Source organism: Melozone crissalis, unplaced genomic scaffold, assembly GCF_028551555.1.
Source record: "Melozone crissalis strain CALT ecotype California unplaced genomic scaffold, PUWL_Pcris_2 ptg000057l_1, whole genome shotgun sequence".
In the NCBI taxonomy this organism is placed as follows: Eukaryota; Metazoa; Chordata; class Aves; order Passeriformes; family Passerellidae; genus Melozone; species Melozone crissalis.
In genome coordinates, this window is record NW_026535835.1 from 5251008 (window position 1) to 5271938 (window position 20931).

Sequence of the window (20931 nt, forward strand, 5' to 3'; positions counted from 1 at the left end):
TTAAGAAGCTCCTTTCTCCTCTGAGACCACAGGAGGTTTCACATTATGTTGTTAACCTCCCTCAGATCATCCCCTCCATGCACAATCCCAGTCACATTTACATGCAGACATAATGTCACTCAGCCCACTTGATGCCACTTACATCTCCTTGTTGCTATGGGGAACACTGATAAGGAACCAATTAGCAAATAAAATATTTGAGGCCGAATGTGCAAGCCACTGCTCGGTGGATTTGTGTGTGATAGGCAGTGACATTTCATTTGGCATTTGTCCTTACCTAGCTGAGCCCCTTCCACTGCAACCTCAAACACATTCTGTGTAGTCAAAACATGCTCTTCTTGGGATTTAGAGGCTTAGACCTGCAACTGTATGTGACCCCGGGGGGTTTTTGCAGCTCTCGGGAGAAGTGGGAGGGTTTGGAAAGCGCTTTTGCAGCATGGAAGTGCCACGAGCACCATCCAGTGCTTGAGCTGAGTAAACACACAAGAACTCGGTGGCGCTGGGACAGAGGCAGCTCTGCACACCCCACGGTCCAGCTGCACCTGCTGGGATGCACGAGGAGTTCATGGAAAGAGACTCCAGCCAGTTAGAGAAGGAACTTGTAAGGGAATGCTGGCAGGGCTTTCATCCTCTCAGGAGGGCAGGAGACAACTGAGAAGGTCACATCTTTTAAAGAAGAGCTGTATTCTGAGTTGGAGTTCCTGACTGAGGGAGTTACTGACTGAGGGAGCAAGACATACAAGTTAGGAGGAAATGGAGGTGGTGATAGATGGGGCCAGTTAAGAAAAGTAGGTGAATTAAATCCATGATGGAGAGGAGAGAAAACTGGTTATCCTGTTATCCTTCCCCTTTGCAGAGTTGGATCAGCAGAAAGAGACTAGAAGGGTTCACTGGCAGCTGAGAAAATAAAGGAGAAGTGACCTCAGCTGCCACTGCACAGTCTCAACAGCCTGGTACTGTTTGATAAATGTAGGTAGTGCTGGATTTCAAGAATTAAAATAATTTGGAGAAAGGCTTTGCACAGATGTGTGCACTAAGGTAGTAATTTTTAGTACATATGGCTACAGGCTGTTGATGGGCTGGAGAAAAGGAACTAATAGGAGAACAAGGAGTCCATGGGGCTAAAAAAATGAGTCCATTGGGTGTAGACAAAAATAATTGTTATCTGTAAAGAAGTGATACCCAAATAAATGTCCAAGGAAAAGGATGCAACTTTTCTGTTGACTAGGAGCAATGCAGTAATCTGTGGAAACTCTAGGTAAGCACAGAAATATGAATTTGGTATATTATGAACCATATATTTATTAATCAAACATGAAGAGTGCTCCTGTTTAGCACAATGTTTGTTGTAATATATCCTCCCCAAAACAAGACTTTGAGCATAATTTGGAAATGCTGTAATCCAAGACAGCTCCTCTGTTGTGTTCAGTGTTCCCAGGAACAGCTTAGCATATGTTTGCTCTTACTCTTTCTATATTGAACTTGCAAAGAGAGGAAAAATCACTTCTTTGATTAATATTAAGCAGTGTTTTGTTTGTGCCCTGTGGCAGAAGTGCCCAGATGGAGTGGGCTGGATACTGAAAACATGAGAAGCATTTAATGTTCTGTGGAGCTCTGTTAAAATATTCTGAATAGAACATCTGGTATCAAATATTTGGATAAATCAGTTTCTGCAAGTATTTGGACCTGCTCTGGGTCTGTGCTTTGTTCCAGCTTTGCATTCCCTCTCTTCCTTCCTTGTTGCTGGAGCCAATAGATGATGGTTTATTGCTTGGTGCAGCCCATTAAAGTGCCTTTGTTGGGGCTTGGCAATTAGCTGAGCAGAAAGAGTGTAAAAATCACTTTGACATCTGTGGGGTTGAAATGGCAACACCGACTTAAGATCTCCCTGAAAGGTTTTTTATCTGTCCACAAGGTGATGGAGAAAGAAGAAAGAAAGGTTATCCAGAGGTTTGGGGAAGATATTGTCTGATGTGTCTGCAGAGTGGGACCCTGTTTGAGAGCTCTGGTCTGTGTAAAACGTGCCTGCCCACCACAGGGCCCTGGTGGGGATGTATCCATGCAACACCTGCCTGCCAGAGAAAGTGAGTGCTACCCCACAGCTCAGCATTTCCAAATGCCACTGCCAGCCCAGCCTTATGTGCAGGGAAAACTCCTGCAGAGCTGAGGAATGTGCAAACAGGAGCTGTGGGGTGTCACAGGACTGATGCCACTCGACAGATGGAGGTGCCCATGTTGCAGTCACACAACATTGCACAGCCCCAGCCTTCCCAAAACCATCCCACTGCTGGGCACAGTGAGGAGGGGCAGCTCTCACATCACCAGCTGTGACTGCAGAGATAAGTCAAGGGCTGGTACACCACCTGTCACCCTGGTTTTTAAAGATTTCTGATGTTTACATTCTTGTAACAAACATTTTCACACACTTTCTGTAAATAACTCATTGTTTTGCATTCTTTTATGGAGGAGGAGAAATTTGATGGACTGTTGGTTTGTCCAGTGTCATTGGAGAGCTGGCACTTTCACCCTCCAATCCACTGTCACTTTTGGAAATCTGTAAATGTTGGAGTCAGAAAAATAAAGCCTCCTTTTTTACCTTGGAGATTCCAGTGTCCATGTCATTTTATTTCGTATCCTAGAGCAACAACCACCCAATTTAGAAGTGTTTGGGATGAATCCTTTCACTTTAGGAAGTATTTGAGATGAATCCTTTCAGTTTAGGAAGTGTTTGAGATGAATCCTTTCACTTCAGGAAGTGTTTCTGCTAAGGAAGGCTGAGTACACAGAGCTACTGTTATCCTGGCTGAGACTTTGGACATTTGGCTTCACTCCTGGACAGATTTTCCTATGAGTGGTGTTTTCCCCTGTAAATTTTACCAAATTTACCTGCTCAGAGGCTCTGACTCCTGGATCTGTGACCAAAGCTATGAAAGAGCACCAAATGGGAATTCCTAAATTGCAGAATTGAGAGTATTGTAAAGCAACTGTTTCACGTATAGTAACCGAGAAAAATGTCTCACAATGTAACATGTTCTGCTACTAAGAAATTGAGGTACTTTGAGTTACATTCCTATGTTTAAAGGGCTGGATTTCTTCTCTTTTGTCTTGTTTTCAGGCTTGATACATCAAGAAAACTTCAGAGGAGTTATTATTGCCTCACACCAATGGTAAGGCAAAAGAGAAGCAAGTTATTCATGTTTAATGTTGTTTTGTGCCAGATGTTTTGCTGGTAGAAATCCATAGCTCCACAGGCATCAATTTCTTCAGGATCTGGAATGTTTGACACAATTTTTTTTTCTCCTTTCTGGATGGTCTGTAAAGGAAGCTGCTTGCTTTTTCAATATTGAATATTCATGCTGAGAAGTTATAAGCAAAAACAAAATAATGAGAGACAGGGTCTCTAATAAGCTTCCTGTCACATGAGGCTGTGGTTCTGGTGAAGCAGATGTGGTTGCTGACTTGTTTCCAAAATGTTTGTTGAGTGGTGATTAGATTCTGTCATAGTGATGTTATATCTCTGTGATCTCATTCAATACAAGTAGTTCTGCAAGCAGTGAAATATTTTTTTCCTATGGATTTATATCTTGGATTGTGTTTAGGCATGGATTCTTTGATGTCTAATGGGGATTTAATTCAGTTTAGCCTTTTTCTTCAATGAGAAATGAATAATCTGTCTTAACTTGGCTGTCTATTTTCACAGAACTTGCAGGAATTAAATATTGCAAGTTCTAAAAATCTGAGTGGGAATTATGAACCAGTTCCAATACTGCTTGGGGCCAATTCATATAAACAAACATAAACATGAGTCTCATTTTCTTACAAAAGCAAAAGGAAAGAAAAAGTCTTTATTACTTTGTATTTCCATATTACCTGCTTGATTCTCTTCTGGTTTATTTGTGATCAACCATAGAAGATATCTTTATTCATAAAGCTGTATGAAATATGGGACTTTTTTCCACATTGAAAGCATTTTAAATCATCATTAATTTATGCTTGTTACAGGCCACACAAGAGGTCACATTCTCTTTTTATTGTCCTTGCTGGAGCATGGGAAAGAGGTGACATGCATTTTAACTTACATGTTTGCACAGGCAAGTGCAGAGAAAACTAATTCTAAAGGAAAAATTATCTATTCTATCACCAGTTCTGGTGAAGGAAATGTAGAATTAAAATTATCTTTGGGATTGCTGAATGCAGTCTTCTGCTCCTGTAGTGAGCCAAGTTTCCAATCTTTTTCATAAACAGCTTGGTGCTATTCAAAAATAAGCTCTTTCCTCCTTGTTGTCTCTCTATTCTCCCACTTTTCCACTTTATTTGTTGTTTGTTCCAGAATTTCCTTCTTTTGATGGGAAAAAAAAGTTTTAATTTCCATGGTCAGTTTAGGCATGTTTCTTTTGTTCTGTGAAATTCCTAAAAAATTAATTACTGCAGGTAGCCATGTCAGTATGGGGAATAAGGGAGGAAAGCCCTTAGAAGAGGACAGAAAATCTTCACTTGGGTAAATCCTTAAGACTCAAGTCTGTTGGAAACTAGGCTTTAACAGCACTTAGCATAAAGTGTTTGTGTATCTGATACTACCAGGTTTTTCTGGGACTGGCAAATGAATTATTTAGTAATGGAAACTGCATGTGCATGTGTTTGGCTTCTGTAGGTTCATGTGATAGAAAACTGTAAGAGTTTCTGTAGGGATCACAACTGCACAACTTTGTGTCTTTAACCCTATGTCTTAGCAGGGCTCAGGAATTCCCATTTAGCTGGGTACAAGAGAGAGAACTGAGTGGCAAGTCTCAGCTTTTATTGCTAATGCTTTAATGCAAAATAACATTTATGGTCTGTAGATTTGGTTCTGTGCAAGTCTGTGTGACTTAAAATTTATTACACCACTTAATATCCGTGCATCTCTCTCCAGTTCCTGGATATAAAAGAAATTAAAGGTCCAAAAGGTTACTTTTATGTTAATAGATCCAGATATACCCAATGTTTAACTTCCCTGGACAAAGGAATTGCATCAAGGACTGGCTTGTCCTGTTAGCAGTGACAGTGTCAGCCCTGTGTGCTGCAAAGCTTCATGGAGCCTTAGAGGATAAAAAAGAAAAAAGCCAAGTGTACGCTCAATGGAAAACAGATGGAGTTTTCATTAGATATTACTTTTAATGATCTGCTTTAAAAGTAAAGATACACCATTCTGAGCAGAAGGGCCTCATAATAGCTGTGTTTGGGTCCCAGGCTCATTAACTTAGCTACAGATAAGCAAGACTGCAAGATCTTTGTATCATTAGAGGTTCCAGTCAAGCTTGCCTACCAATATTAGAATTCCAAACACAGCAGAACTATTTTGGAGCCTTAACAATAATTTATCCTGAAGATGTATCTTTATTTAATGATTCAGAGTTGTTATTATGGGCCTGGCAGTCAGTTGCTCAGTTTCTGGAGTATTACCATTTAACCTAGGTCAGGATAAAAATCCTGGAATATTCATTGCAGGGCAGACCTAAGGGCCTGTTCTTTACAGTCCTCTTGGTGTGACTGTCCCAAATGGTGTCACTGCTGTGAGAGGTGGCCCCAGCAGTCTGCAAAACCTGGAGATCCCTCCTAAAAAGGGGGACCCTGCAATCTGTGCCTGTGGGTACTAAATCAGCTTTTGACATGTAAAGAACAATGCAATCCCAGGGTTTTAGGAGTAGATGCTTGCTGCCAAACCACAAGAAATGCTTTTGTCTGGAACTCATGGAGCAGTAACATAGCAGTGGAGGGTGTACCCTTGTCTGTTATTCCCTCTGAGCAATTTCTCAGAGACTTGTTACCAGGATTCAGATAGATTTCATGGAACTAGGAGAGAAATAGGCTTTAATTTCCTTACAAAAGGAGGGAGAGACAATAGAACTCAGCAAAACATGGCATTTTTTTATTTCTGTCTGACAGTTATGCACCAAAACCCAGTGCCCATCTTCAGGCAGTACTCTCTAAAGTACTGAGACTCATGTGAGAAAATTTGTCTTATCTTTCTTCTGGTGTGAGTTGATAAAACTGCTTCATTTCCTCTGCATATGTGTAAGTACAACCTATATCTTCAGCTGATCTCCAGCTGGGGAGCACAAATCAGAATCCAAGTTCCTCAAAGTTCAATGAAGTTTGGAGCTGATGTTCTGGTTCACTGCCACCTTTACAGAAAAATACCTGCATGAACAAATTTTTTAAAAAGCCTCATTTTCCTGGGAGACAGACTAGAAGGATCAAGTCCAGTGACAATCTATCACAAACTGCTAATTAAACACTGTTATGGAACCAGGGTTTTCCCACTCTGTTAGAAACCTTCTTTAAATGGTAGACTAGAGTTATTGGTTGGCTAGTTTGTCCACATTTTGTATTGTGCCAAAGCTGCCTTTTAATTTAGATTATTACACATAGACAGAATGCATTAGATTTCCCTCTCCTTTTTGTGTCTTTCAGGAAAAAAAAAAAGATAAAACAAAATCCAAACCCTGTGTTCAAGTTCAAATTATTTCTACATGCAATTTAAGGGCAGGGGGAGAATAAACAAAAGGAGCAGATGGTGAGAGCTTTCTAGTTAAGTTTGTGTACCTTAGTTACAATGGCCCAACCCTTTTCAACAACATTTCTGCTCTTCTGATTGCTCCTGTTACCTCATGTCCAAGCAATTGCAGTGGATTTCTTTCTTTGTGATTTATTTGCAGACATCAAGGATATCCCCTTGCTATGTTGCTAGAGTGAAAAAAACAAGACTTATACAATTGCTTATTTCTTCTTTAGCCATTCAGTGGCCTTTTCCTGATTCAGTGTATCTTTTTGAGCATGGGTGGCCAAACCTGAACAAGCCAGTTCCATCACAGTGGTGATTCCAGCACGAGGTGAGAGGCTCCCCCTGTAATTTTGGAAGAATTTTCACAGGATGAATTCTCAGCAAATTCTAAGCAGGTGCCTTTCCAAGGTGTCTAGTTATGCAAAGCTCAGTCACACAACTTGTCCTAAGTAAATAACCTGTATGGATCAATGCAAAAATGCACACCTGAGGTGACAAAAGGGGAGTTAACCCCTACCCTGCTCAGGGAGCAGCACATGTGTCTGGTGCTGCTCCTGGGCGCCATGATGTCCATGTGTGCACACAGAGCACTGACTGAGGCTGGGAGAATTACTGCTGCAGTGTTTCCAGCACCTTGGGGAAGGTAACTTCTCAACAAGGTAAATTGGTATTTGGCAGATTTTGATGCACCAAGTATTCTACAACTGGAGAATTCTGGAGAAGTGATAAGAGGAAATGGAAGTGACCTCCAGAGCAAGGTGCTCCTGTTGAAAAGTTGAGTTGTTTAAGATGTGATTTTAAGAGGTCCTGGATACCTTCTAGAAGTTGCTTCTTAAAGCATCTGAGTGTCAGCACCCTGGATATTTTAAACTGAGCACACAAAACCCCAGCACGGATGGGCACTCTTCAATGAGAGGGCCTACATGACTCCCTTTAGTCACTTGGCAGCACAATAATAGAAATAGGAACGTGGGATTTCTTATGTCTATTGTGTCCATTAGAACAATACTGCTGAGAGCAACTGAGACCAAAGGCCTGGCCTTCAAAATATATGACTTGAAAAGAAAGCTGCATTTTTTTGGTAAGGTCCAAATGTGTTTCATTCAGCTTTGCTGTTACTCCCAAAGTTTAGTTATAAACAAGTCACACATCTGGGTAGCACTGTCTGTAACTGCCTTCATCCTCACCAGGAATTACTGGGTTCACAATGTTCTGTGTGTGCAGAAAACAGCTTGTAAGAGGTAACCTGAGCAAACTCTTACAACTGAAGAGCTTAAATATCTTCAATGACCAGCTTGCAAAGTAGCCACAGTCTTTAACTTTATGGGTATAACCCTGAAGTCTTTAAATTCTGCATTTTAGCCCTGCAGAGTTCCTGTGATTCTGACTGCTCCTTATCAAATTTCCATGCTGACTCTTTGTCCAGACAGGTCAGGTGTCCAGAGCAGTGATGTCCTAACTGCTTTTGTGGGAGGTGAGTGTGAACTTGAGTAGAACTCACAGCTATAAAGGGTTTTGTAGCTATACAGCAATAAAACTTTGAAAACTATTTCTGTACATCATAAACAAAATGAAGTAAGCTGTCAGAATTGCATTACTCAGTGCCAAAATAATGTTGCACCTGAATAACTTCTGTTGAAGTGACAGGTTGTTTTCTCACTGCATGGTTGGCATAACCTGGAAATTTTGGATTCTGCACTCTGGAGGCTGAATTTATTAGTATGAATTAATATTTAAAATGTTCTATGCTCCTGATTCCAGCCTCACTTTCCAAAACCATGACAGAAAAACCACTGGAAAAAATACCCACTGAATTCCAGTAAGGATAGGGATCCATAGAAAGGGATAGGGAACTTGGAGACTCCAAATTTGTGCACAGCTGATACAAAGCCAGGGTTTGGAGTTCATGGCTGCTGACAGGATGAGAAGGGGACATGACCTGTTCACTCTGAGACTGAGGACACCTGGAGAAGGCTACATTTTGGAGGAGTTGACAGACTTCACTGGATGTCTGCCTTTCTCTTCTTGGAACAGCCATTCCAAAAAGCCTTTACAAACTTCCCAGAATGGTTGTGAAGTCCTCAGCATGTAAAAATAAAATAAATGTGCTCTTTCTGCAGGGCTGCTGTTCTCCTCTGCTCCTAGACTGTTCCTTCTCCCAAGCACACAGCTTGGCAGCTGAGTTGTGCCTGATTGCCACATGCTCCCAGGTTCCTTTACACCTGATTGCCTGATTGCTCAAAAGCCATGTAAATGAGACAGATGTTGATATTTCAACCTCCCACTATTCACCTCCAACCTATTATTTTAATCTTTTTCTGCTTATTTCACTTGTTTATTTCCTGGTGTCCTTTCTTTTACTGATGATTTCCTTCAGTACCACCCTCTTTGCCTTCCAGAACCAACTGCAGCTTTTAGCTTTAATGGCAGAACAGGAACTGTTCAGAGATCTTTTAATCTTTCACCTCACATGCCACTTGCACAAGGACAGGCTACTCACTGCTCAGAGATGAACTAGGAAAATAGCAAAAATGGTAGATTAATTAATTAATTAATAATGGATCACCAAGAAACCCAAGAATCTCCTACTTCTGTTGCCTTGCATTAAAATACATGAAGTACTTCCTGGTTTATAACATAATTTCTCTAAAGGATGTTTACTAAAAGACAGTGTCAATGTGGTGTCATTCCCTTGGCTACTTGAGTCCAAGTTTTTTTAAATGTGTCTTGTTGTAGGCTGAAATATATTACAACTTTATCACTATTTTCCTTACTAAAAATAAAACAAGTTGCTAAGAGTTCCACAAACCCATAATTAACTTCTCCTTTGAGAACAAAGAGGATGCATTTAAAAAATGTTTTTATTGCCTTTGTAATACATGTTACAAAAAAAAAGTCTTCTGCAGCAAAACACACAAAGAACAGGAATGAGTGCAAACCAAACAAATCAGAAAGTAAATTATCTATGAAACCACTTATTTCAATGCATCAGGGAACAGTAAAGTTTTGAAAGCTTTTCCTCCTCTGGAGAATGCAGAACTTATTGGAGCTCCTGACATAAGTCAGAATATTGCAGTAAACCAAGATTTCAATTCCTTCCTCCCAGAGAGACCTAAACATTGTCCTCACAACATTTTGTTCATTTTGTTGGAACAGAAGAAAAACTTAGTCTTGAGAAAGACTGCAACCTGCTCTGTCCTGCCAAGGCAATGGCTGTGCACTGTGCTCTCCTCAAGAGAAAGACAAGGACAACTTGGAATACAAAAATGTGGATTCTACACCATGACTTCTCAGATCTCTATTCCAAGTTTGTACTTCCAAAGACAAACTTCACCAGCTGACATGAGCACTTTGCCCAGATGCTTCAGCAGAACTCCAGTGTCTCATGTTCTGTCAGAATTTCTTCTCCCAGCAGCCCTGCACAGAGGAATTCTGAACACATGACCAACACCTTTGTATTTTGGGCCACGCTAACATAGCAACACCTTCCTGTGCCTCTGATGCCAAGTGCAGCTACAAAGTTACTCAAATTCCTCCATGTGCAGCCACCTCCTACACCACAGTTCACTGGATGTCACCCCTTGTTCACAGGCTGAAATATTTGTACCCTGGCAAATTCTCCTTGGGACAGTATAGCTTGCAAAGGAAAATAATATTTTTCTTCCTTGTTCAGTATCTTTTTTAACATTATGAGATAATTGACATTTCTTCCCTCTCTCTGCTCTCGTTTATTATGGTGATAATGCTTCTGAAGTACTTGATAAACTCCATCCGAACATCTTCAGGATCTTCCTCTAGGTTGGAATGTATCAATTTTAGCTTGTTCAGTGGATAAGCTTTGAAAAGAAATAAGAATAATTAGGTATATTCCTCTTATAAAAGAAATAGTCCCAATCATGAGACAGCTCAGCTGGAATTCAGTGGTACACAAGGTTTGACACCCCAGATAACAAAGAGCAGGGCAAGGAGAAATGCAGCAGAGTTTGTCAGTGTTGCAAACAAATACAGCTTATTGTCAGATTAAATTCTTCAAAGTTTATTATTATTGAAGCATAAAGTCTGGTTCTGGTCTCCCATTCAGTTAAACAGAATTAAACAAATTGAGCACTGAATGGCAATTTTATTATTGAAGTGATATGATACTCTTTGATTACTTCAAAATTATGGAATTATATTTTTGTGTTTAATATGTATTAATATATTAATGCCTATAACAAACATGTGCTTGTTTAAACACTCAAACAGGCTGCCCAGAAGGGAGTGTGTGTTTTCACAGCCATAAACAGCCACAAATAATTTTGCAGTTTCTAAGGTACCTATTGCTAATTTTAAGATGCAGCTCATTAGCCTTTTATTTCAAAGGGCTCCTGTTATTTTGGCTGGCAAAATACAGACTTAAATGCCATTAAAAGTGTCTGTTACAAAAAAAAAAAAAAATCCAATATAAGAACCAAACTGCTACTGATGAGGAAATATGGCAGGAGTTCTAATTTCTGGCTCAGCTGCATACACACTTGGAGAAGCCACTGAAGCCCTTCCCTTTCCACTTTCCTTTCCCATTCCCTGAAACAGGAATACTGCTCACCTTTGAAATCCATTATTTCTGTTTTTTCAAAGCACTTTAGTGTTTTTTAATCAACAGATTTAGATGAAAAATGCAGTCCATAAGGTATTAACAACTTTAAAGACACAAAGATTAATGAACAACTCTGAGCTACAAATGGAGTTTTCCATCTTCTTACCCAAGGACAGGTTTTCTGTGTCCCCTGCACTGCCAGGCTTGTGATGTGCCACCAGGAGACACTGACTGTCAAGCAGAGGCTGCTGCTGCACGAAGCATGAGTACCACATCTCGATTTCTTTCAGGTGGCTGGGCAGCTCAGGGTTGAAGATTATTATTACGCCATGAGAGTCCTTCATCAGAGCCGGCCAGCATGTTTCAAACCTTGAAAGACACAGAAAATTGAAAGACTGACACATTAAGTGCTCAAGAACACATTAAGTACTTTTTTACTATAACATCAGTAACCTTGCCAGTTACATAACATATTCTAAGTGTTTTGACTTATCTGTTGTGATAGTTATCCCATGATTTTCTAATTTGATGATTTTTTGACAATGCAGAATTTGGTCAAATGCTCATTTAAACTTAAACATTGCCCTAAGAATGGATCATTCTCAATTCCATCTTTTAGAAATTAAGGCCTCAATCATATGCATACATTGTTTGAAGTCCACTCACATAATTTAATGGAGATAAGGGCAATTACAGAATAGGCCTCTGTCTCCTGTATCTGTAACTTCATTCCAGGACTTGTGGACTTTACTGTTTTAGTCAGTCCTTATCCAAAACAGAGTTCAGCTGTGATCGTGGCAGAGAGTAAGTACCCAGTGTTGGATGCTTTACAGCAGAAACTATAAAAATATTTTGGGGTGAAGAGTCAGGAATACTCCTCATGTCAAACAGATCATTGGCTTGAGCTTAAGTATGACAATCTTGTAAACAGAACTATCAGGAGTTCAGTAACCTGGAGGAAGTAACAACGCGGGCTTACTTCTGATCACCACTGCAATCCCACAGCTCGAACCGACACGCAGCTCCCTTGCTGTTGCCGTTGAGGTTGGGTTTCTCATACTCCAGGATCCTGCGGGGTGATGGATGCACGGTGGGATGCGATGGCACCGATGGCACCCACGGCACCCACAGCACCCACGGCACCCACAGCAGAGTGCGGGGCTCTGGGCTCTCGCTCACCTGACCCCCTGCGTGGGGCTGTAGCTGCAGATCCCTTCCGTGCTCTCGGACACGAAGTTTGCCAGCACAGACTTGCCAGACTGGCACAACGCGGGGGTGAAAGACAGGACACACAGAGAGGAATTTAATGTGCCAAAGCCACACCGTCGGCGCTCACCCAAACCCCCCGCGCCATCCCTCCCGCTCAGACCGGGTAAGTGCAGGCCTGGCCCGCTTCCTCCTGCCTTCCTTCCCTCCCTCCCTCCGCCGCAGTGACCCCGCGGGGCTCGGCGGTGCCCCCGGGGCTCCCGGCCCGCGCTCACCTCACGGGGCCCCACCAGCAGCACCTTGGCCCTCAGCATGGCAGGCGGGCACGCCGCCCCCCGCGGCCGCTGCCCAGCAACGCGCGGGGCCAAGGGAGCGCGCGGCCATTGGCTGTGCCGCCGTCACGTGACGGGAGGGGCGGGGCGCGGCGTGAGGGGGTGTGAGGTGCTGAGGGCTCTTCGCGCTCTGTCCGTGTCCCTGCTGTGTCCCCATTGAGTCCCCGCTCTGATACCGCCCTTTCCACGCTCTCTTTACTGCTCTGTGCCCTTCATGTCGCCTCCCCGTCCTCTCAGTGTCCCCGCTCCGTCCTCCTGTCCGTCCGATGTGTCCTCGCTCCGTCCCCACCGCCTCCTTGCTGAGTCCCCTTCGTGCCCACAGAGTCCCTGCTCTGTCCCCGCAGTGTCCTTGCTTGACAGAACGAGATGACACAGTCAGTCTTAAGCTGCACCAAATGAACTTCAGGTTGGATGTTGGGAAAAAGTTTTTCACAGAAAGAGTGATAAAAGAACAAGAATGGTCTGCCTGGGGAGGTGGTGGCGTCACCATCCCTGGGTGTGTTTAACAAAGCCTGGATGTGGCACTGGGTGCCAGGGTTCAGTTGAGGTGTTTGGGCTGGGTTGGACTCGATGATCTTGAAGGTATCTTCCAACCCAGTGATCCTGTGAATTCTGTGTGCTTTGTCCCTGCTGTCCTCTCGCTATTCCCTGCTCCATCCCTGCTCTGCCCGGCCTGCTCACTAGTCTGCTGGAACAAATGTGGTGTCATAGCAAAGGAGCAAAAGAGTGAAGGGATCCTTCACAATGCCCATGCTCCTGTGGCCCAGGCAGCTTTGGTAAGGGGGAAATCCTCCTGGCACTTCCCAGCTGCTGCTTTCAGCAGGGGACAGGATTTCCAGCCACTGAACTGTGTGACCCCTCAGCACTGAGCAGAGGAGGAACAGCTGGTGACTTTTGAGGGCAGAAGTGGGAGAAAGTGGAAAGTCCCTCTCAGACTGTTTTTTGGCCCATAGATACCAATCTTTGAACTGTGAAAAGATAAAGCCCATGACTCTTGTGCAACCTTTCAGGGTCTAAAATTCAATGAAAGATGGAACAGAGATCACCAAGCCCACTGCTGCACCCCATTGCTGGCCACATCCATGCAATGCTGCTCCTGCACTGGCCCCAGTGCCCTGGCAGGCAGCTCTGGAGGGATGAAACAGGCAGAGGTCAGTGCCCTCTTCCAGAGCCCTCTGCCAATGTGGTCTTCAGAGCATTCTGCACTGCTCTGGTGTCCCTCACTAGCTCCAGCAGTGCTCTCCTTCCTTGTTTCTTTGCACTTTTAACTGCAGATTCTCCTTGGAAGGATGACAAAGCCAAGCTCTTGAAGATTCTTATTAAAGCTTGTTAGGGGAGGCAAGAGGCTTTTTGAAATGGCAGCTTCTAAGAAAATAAAACATCTGGCAGACAGATGTGCTGCTTCAGAGTTGTTTAGTGCCCAGGTACAATAGCACTTCTAGACAAGATTTCAAACAGGGCCTCTAGGCGCTACCACAATGTAAATGTTTATTACCAGCACTGCTAATAAATGTGAACCAGAAATGCTCTGCTCTCACTGAGGGGGTACAGTCTTCTCTATCACAGTGGAGACTCATTTGTTGTTTCACTCCTTGTGTAGGGATGGTTTACAGTGGTTCAGTGTGGCAGTGGCATCCCCATGTTCACACAGTATTTTAAAACCCTTTCTTTTCAGGTTCATGGGACTAAGACAGTGAAAAAGCAGTAGCTGCAACTACCCATTAATTTGATTCTGCTGTAGCAGAATGGATGTGTGCTTTCTGTTTGTGTTCTGTGTCATTCAGGACCAAATTCACAATGAGCTGGGACAACTCATAGTTAATGCTTTCCACAGATTTGTGTTTTCCACATTTCAGACCCACGACTTCCAAAGGAAAGACAGAAAGGGTGGCCCAGAGAGAAGAACCAGGACAGTCTCAGCTGGCATATGGTATTAGCTGACACTAGCACATGAAGAAAAATATGTTATAAAGGGTCCTATTGTGGACACCGGCACAGAAGAAGGGGAAATAAAGCATAAGAGGTAACTGAAACTGGGTAAAACTGGCTGTTTGTGCAGCTGCCCAGAAAGCAATTAGGATTAATTTTTAGATGGAGTGTCAGATAGGGTCTTTGTGTGTTTATATTAGCCATTAAAGAGTAAGGAGAGCATAGCCATTAAAGAGTAAGGAGAGCATAGCTGACTAAGGGTGCAATTTTTGGATTTATGGTGATTTAGTGTGATTTAGAGTTTGAAGTCACTTTAGAAAGTGGCAATTAAGCTTTCAAGCCACTTAGGGTGACTTTTCAAAGGCATCTAAGTCAAGTACATTTGATGTTATCAGCATCTGCCTTAGGCACATGGATAAAGCTATGTTAGTGCCTGGTGTATTGTTTGCTGAGAGCACATGTGTGTGAATCATTTTCCTTCACTGATTTAAACTCTTTGTCAGACTGCAGCAGAGAGGAAACCCCAGCAGTAAGGGAACTACTTCCAGACAATGCTGGTAATGTCTTGCATTTATTAGATGGCAGGTTTTCTACCATGGTGTTTTGGTAGCAAGCAAAAATTATCATCTTCAGGTGTTTTTCCTTGAAAAAATCCTCCTTCTTCCCTCAAAAGCCACTGCAAGGTATCAATAATATTTTAATAAAGCTCTAGAAATGCCAGTGAGAACCTGAGTGAGAGATGCAGTGATTGCTGTATGAGGGCAAGTGATGCTTTTTGCCTGAATTGCAGATCAGAGGATATTTGCCTCCAAGGCAGAGACCCACTGGTTTTACTGGAAGCAGCAGTAAAATGTAATGCCAGTCAGCTTTCAGATAATACTTGAGCACTTGCAAACCATTCAGCCTTTCAGTATTTTAAGTTTGCATTGTATTTCGTTTAATGTGGCACATAAAAATTTTCCTATGAAAACAACTCAAAATTTTTTTTTTTTCATAAGCTTTTGTGGCTCAGTATTGGTGCTTTGTTTAATGTACTTTAGCAATGTTTCCAAACTTTGGGAAACACACCCTGGGGCACTCCAGTTGTGTGTGAAAATGCTGCCTGGGTTAGAAGTACAACCACATGGCACAGCTCACCATGAAGGGCAGGCTCTGCCTGGCTGCTGTGTGTTGCATGACATTTATTGTGTGTGTGTGCAGAAACAGCTCTTCAGTGGGTGCAGACAGGGACCTGCATTACATCAGCCATTTATTTATACTGGTTCACCTGGAGGCAAGGCATGGAATACAGGAATTGAGGGGAAGGAACACCTATTTTTGAGCATTGTAGTCTGTTATTAAAAATTAGGGAGAAAATCAATATTGTAATCTCAAAGCTTGTTGGTTAAGAAGCTCGGGGCAGGGATGTGTCTCTGGGGCTCAAAGCACAGCTGATTAAGTAAATGATGGTTTGGATGAAGTGTGGCTGTTTCTGGAAAAATCTTTGGGTGGAGCAATGGCAAGAGAGCAAAGGGAAACAGGACATTAAGGTGCATTGACAGGGGTGCAGTGCAGCCCTGCTCTTTGTCATGAGTCTGCGGGGTAACACTCAGTTCAGTCTCTCTCAGGAAACCTATTCTGGAATCAACAGGAACAGCTCATGCAAAACCTTATTGCTTTGTTCATGCCAACAGATTGTCAAGGATTTCAACTCTTATTGATCTGTGGCCTCAAAGTCCTTCCCAGGGGAGATGAGGGTCTTTATTTCCATTTTATAGATAGAGAAATAAAGCAGAGATGTAAAAACAGACCCATGGAATATGTCTGCCTCTATAGCTACCCCAAGAAAAGACACCAAAGGGTTCTGATTTTTGAGTTGCATTATGTGAATCCAGAAGTAGGAATTCTTTTCTGTGGTTTAAATCTTCAGGTGCAGCTGCAGATGATGCCTCTGATAGATGTTTTCCTTATTCTAAAGTCCGTGGAGCAACAGTAACACCTAGTGGCTGAATGTGCCAGTCTGTTCCTGCTTCCTTTTCTTCCTTTCTAGAAGTAGAGTTGGAGGGCACACGGTGTGATTGACAGCTTTGACTTGCAAGGCCAACACTTAGGATCTCCAGGGATTTGCTATTTTCCTTTCAAGCTCCCACCACATTCTGTTTTCTATTAAAAGTGGTAGATGAAATATGAAACTCTTCCTCCCACCTCCCAACCCCCTTCACTTTTCTGCCTTATGGAGGAGGTTGTTCCAGTCCATCTTGATCTGTAGGTGGGTGGGCTGTGAGTGACCAAACCTACTGCTTCCAGCTTGGAGCACTCAGATTTCTGTAAGGAATCCAAGCTTTTTCATTTTCTTTTTCTTTTTTCTTTTTTTTTTTTTTTTTGGGTCTGAAAAGGATCAAGCAGATCATCTGGTGGAGGTTGGTGACCTCAGTCCATTTGATAATGTGGTGTTAACTTGCCTGCATTAAGGCAGACCAAACCAATCAGTTCCATGAAGTACCATTTCCTAAAATGTGGTGTGTGGGATTGTTTGCCACAATCTACTGGGACTGCTAATTCATTAGAGAGGGACCCCTAGAAAAACAGCATTAGGGAGGAAAGAACCCACAGATGTTTATTGTGTTAGCAGGAGAGCCCTTCAGAGGGTCTTCATGCTCCTCACAGGGGAAGGTTTCAATTTTTCCATGGAAAAAAAACATTAAGCAAAAGTATTTCTGCTTAAGCCCAGATCATTTGCATTTGTAAACAGAACCTCAACTCTTTGTGGGAGTTACAGTACTGAGATCCTCTGGGTTTGTCATATTCATGCTGTTTAATTTTAGGTTTCTGGTTTAGGTATTTTGAATTACCATTGGAAGCATCTGTTCAGGAGAGTCTTCACTGCCTGCTGCCAGAGCCTGAACTCTAATCTACACTGTGGGTATATGCTCTTTTACACATGACCTTAACTTTTATCATCACTCAAAGAATAGTATTTGCCTCCCTTCACATCCCCAGTTCTTCATCCAGCTTCCTCCCAGCTACCTGAACAGATTAAATTTAAAACTATCCTAATGCCTCTGGGATAAAAAAATAAAATAATCAGCTCCATGAAACCATTTACTGCAAAACTGCACAAAAGCCTGGTGCAACAGAAGGGAGGTAATGGGGACCAGTGGGGACATGGCCAAGTGAGACAAGGATGGGACCTTTTGGCTGCTGTGGAGATGTACATGGAATTAAAACATGCATGTATACATACCATTAGTCAGACCTCCTAAATCTGGTGTTCCCAATACCTGTTTGTGAGGGAAGGAAAAGTGAAACACACCCTGATGGTGAAAAATGAGGAATATTGTGCTGGAATGTGTCGAGCAACCTTTACTCTTAAAAAAAGGGATGTAGCAGCCTTGTTGGGCTAAGCAAAAAATCTTCCTTAATGTTTGGTAAAAATGCTGTCAGAGGTGGCAGACTTGAACGTACTGAAAGAAGACAATCACAGGCTAATTGTTATTTGTGATTCACAAGGACTTTTGGATCCTTTTCTATTAGACCCTTATGCTTTTTGTTTTGAGCACAGAATTCAAAGTCAGCTTTGTTTCTCAGTGGCAGCTGTGGTGTTTGCTGTGGTGTTGGTCTGGGAAGAGACAGCATTTATTAACCTTGTCTGTTCTGCTTATTCACTCAAGCCAGACCCCCAATGACTTCATAGAAAGAAAGCAAAGCAGTGTGTAGTGACTTTAGAGGGACTGCCATGTACCCTGTAGGAGGGAGAGCCTACTGACAGGAAGATTTTGTTTTCTCTCAATTTCATTCTCTGGTTTGACTTATGTGTTACTTTGCAGTTTATGGCCGATCACGGGAGTTCCTTAACCCCACGATCCTTCCAGGCATTATGTTTCTGCTAACATCCTGGGTCAAATCAGCTGTCTTTTCACATGTCTCACATTCATTTTCATTTCAGGCTCAATTACCTCTTGGCAATATGCCACTAGTGACAACAAATTGATACCAGTAATTAGTATGTTTTGAGAAGTCTGGAATAAAATCCTTGCTCCTTAGCTTAGGTACCTGGATGCAGTGATGAATTTTTAACTCTACACCCTAAACTTTAAAAGATTTATTCTTAATAATTTTGCCTCAATTCCCTTTAAAACCTTGTAAAAGTAGTGCATTAGTTTCCAATGCTTGGCTCACTTGCAAACTCCTCATTTGAAATTCCCTCCTCAATATCTGTGGGCCACAAAAACCCGTGTGTGAGCCTGGCCCTCTGAATGGGAGCTGCCACTGCAGACCTGCTGGGACTGAACCTCCTCCCACTGCTGCAGGCGGGGCTTGAAGCACTGTGCTCTTCTCTATATTTTAAACACCATGAGGAATGTCTTGGGAATATAAAAAGCAAAGTAGAGTGGGCACTATGAAGGAGTTAATATTTAATACAGATTGCTGATCATTTAGTATTAAGTGGTTCATTATTTTATTGTTCTTCAATAATTTGAGAGCTTAAATCTTCTGCTTTTGGCTTGGCTAGTGATGCTGTCTTGATCTGGGTTATAAAAATACTGTGCTTCACCTAAGCACAGATTGTTATAGTTTTCATCTTAATTAGCAAGCTGCAGATTTAGATGGATTAATACAATCACTCTTTCTTTCTTTTGCCGTAGAAGTTCAGAAGTATAATCTGTCACTTGTGAGAACATAAAGAATTGGACTGGAAGCATTCCAAACTCTTTACTGTAAGTGTTCAAAGATTTAATGGAGTCCTCAGTCATAAAATCTTGAATTTGAACTAGACCTTTATATTCTCCATTCTTAAATTCACTATTTTTATGTCCAGGGGATTTCCTGTTATCCAAGTATGTACGGAGGCCCTTTATTTCCCTCTGTGTGTGTTTTTTAATTCAAATCAAATGTGTATGTCAGTGGTTGATTGCACTTAACCTCCTTAGGTTCATATTTCTTATTTAATTACATTACATTTTAAGGTTTAAGGCTATATATTTACTGCAGTTAATAGCACACCATATTTTAATGAAGCTGTTATCTTCTGCAAATATATACAGAACAATGGAGATTGATTGTGTAGGACCTTTTGAAGAAATTCTATCTCAAAGCCATTTAAAATGAATAAACACAGTGGAGAGTTTTTCTTAATGTAGTTCTTCACCTAACACAGCTTCAAAACTAAGGAAATGAGTGGTTGGGTTATCAGGGCTGTTGTTCTCCTGATCCCCAGCCAGGAACTGCACCTCTGTGGGTCACAGCCGCAGCTGGAATGTCCCAGTCCCAACAAACCAGAAATGTTCCAGAGCTGCAGCTCCAAATCCACTCACCTCCCAGGTACACTGGCCAGGATCCCCTTCTGCCCTCCTACAGCTCTGTACATCTATTGTCAGTCCATGCAGGAAAGGCTCAGTACATGAACAATTATGATCTGATTTTACTGAAACATCTGAAAACAAGGGCAAGTCTTACCTAGAGATCATGTCCAGAAAATCTGGGACAAATCTCTCATGCTCCAGTAGAATGCAGCCAGCTGGACACCTGTTTTCAATGCAGAACAGGGCATCACCCTACACTGGGGCACTGCACTGGGCTTCTCACAACAATCTGAGAGTTAAATACTCTGAATTGAGCCAAAAAATGCTGGGAGACACTTCTTTCCAGGCACACAGCAAGGCTGATAGTCTTGTCCTACCATTCCATCACATACCAAAAATCTCCTTAGTCTGGTCAAAAGCTTTTATTTCTTCTTTTGGGCAACAATCAGTTTAAACATTTCATAGTATCTTGCAGACTTTATAATTTCCTTTCTGCCAAAAAACAATTTATATCTCTCTTTAGATTACATCTCATCTTGCTTCTTTTATTTTTATTTCTCTTCTTTCATTGTTGTTACTATTTATACCATGTCATTTTTATTCCATTCCTATTATCCTTACAATAGCCATGATACATAACAGAGCACTGAACCCTGTGCTACAAAGGGAGGCACTGAGAGATTTCCTGATGGCTCTGGTAGGTCAGGGAGTTCAACCAGATTCTTTCTGGGTGTAGACTGACAGCCCATGTATCCTTCCTGCCTGAGACCCTGTGGCATGAGGGGCTGTGAGCCAGTGTAATCCCAGAGGATTATTTGGGGATTGGTTTTGCATTTGTAGAGAGATTGATCTCCCTTAGGCAGAAGAGAAAACAGAGAGATGAAGAGCATTTCTTGTGGTAAAAGAGATTTGTGTTCTGTGTGTGGAGCTGGATAGAAGTAAAGTACAATTTAGTAGCTCCAGCTTGGGTCATTTAAAAATGGAAGCGAGGCCCTGGAAAAGGGATGGATTTTGGAAACCAAGCCCATTAGGTGTGGAATCCATTGTTGACAATGTGAACACCTA

General features: G+C 42.2%; 1 protein-coding gene across 1 annotated transcript; it reads right to left on the minus strand.

Moving 5' to 3' along the window:
• Positions 1 to 9384: 9384 nt before the first annotated feature.
• Positions 9385 to 12679, minus strand: IFT22 (intraflagellar transport 22). Its single transcript, XM_054287269.1, has 5 exons — positions 12599 to 12679; positions 12297 to 12376; positions 12097 to 12186; positions 11284 to 11486; positions 9385 to 10377 (listed from the first exon to the last, which is right to left on the minus strand). Exons 1-5 carry the CDS (start codon positions 12635 to 12637, stop codon positions 10229 to 10231), a joined length of 561 nt encoding a protein of 186 aa, XP_054143244.1. The 5' UTR covers positions 12638 to 12679; the 3' UTR covers positions 9385 to 10228.
• Between the last annotated feature and the right edge of the window lie 8252 nt (positions 12680 to 20931).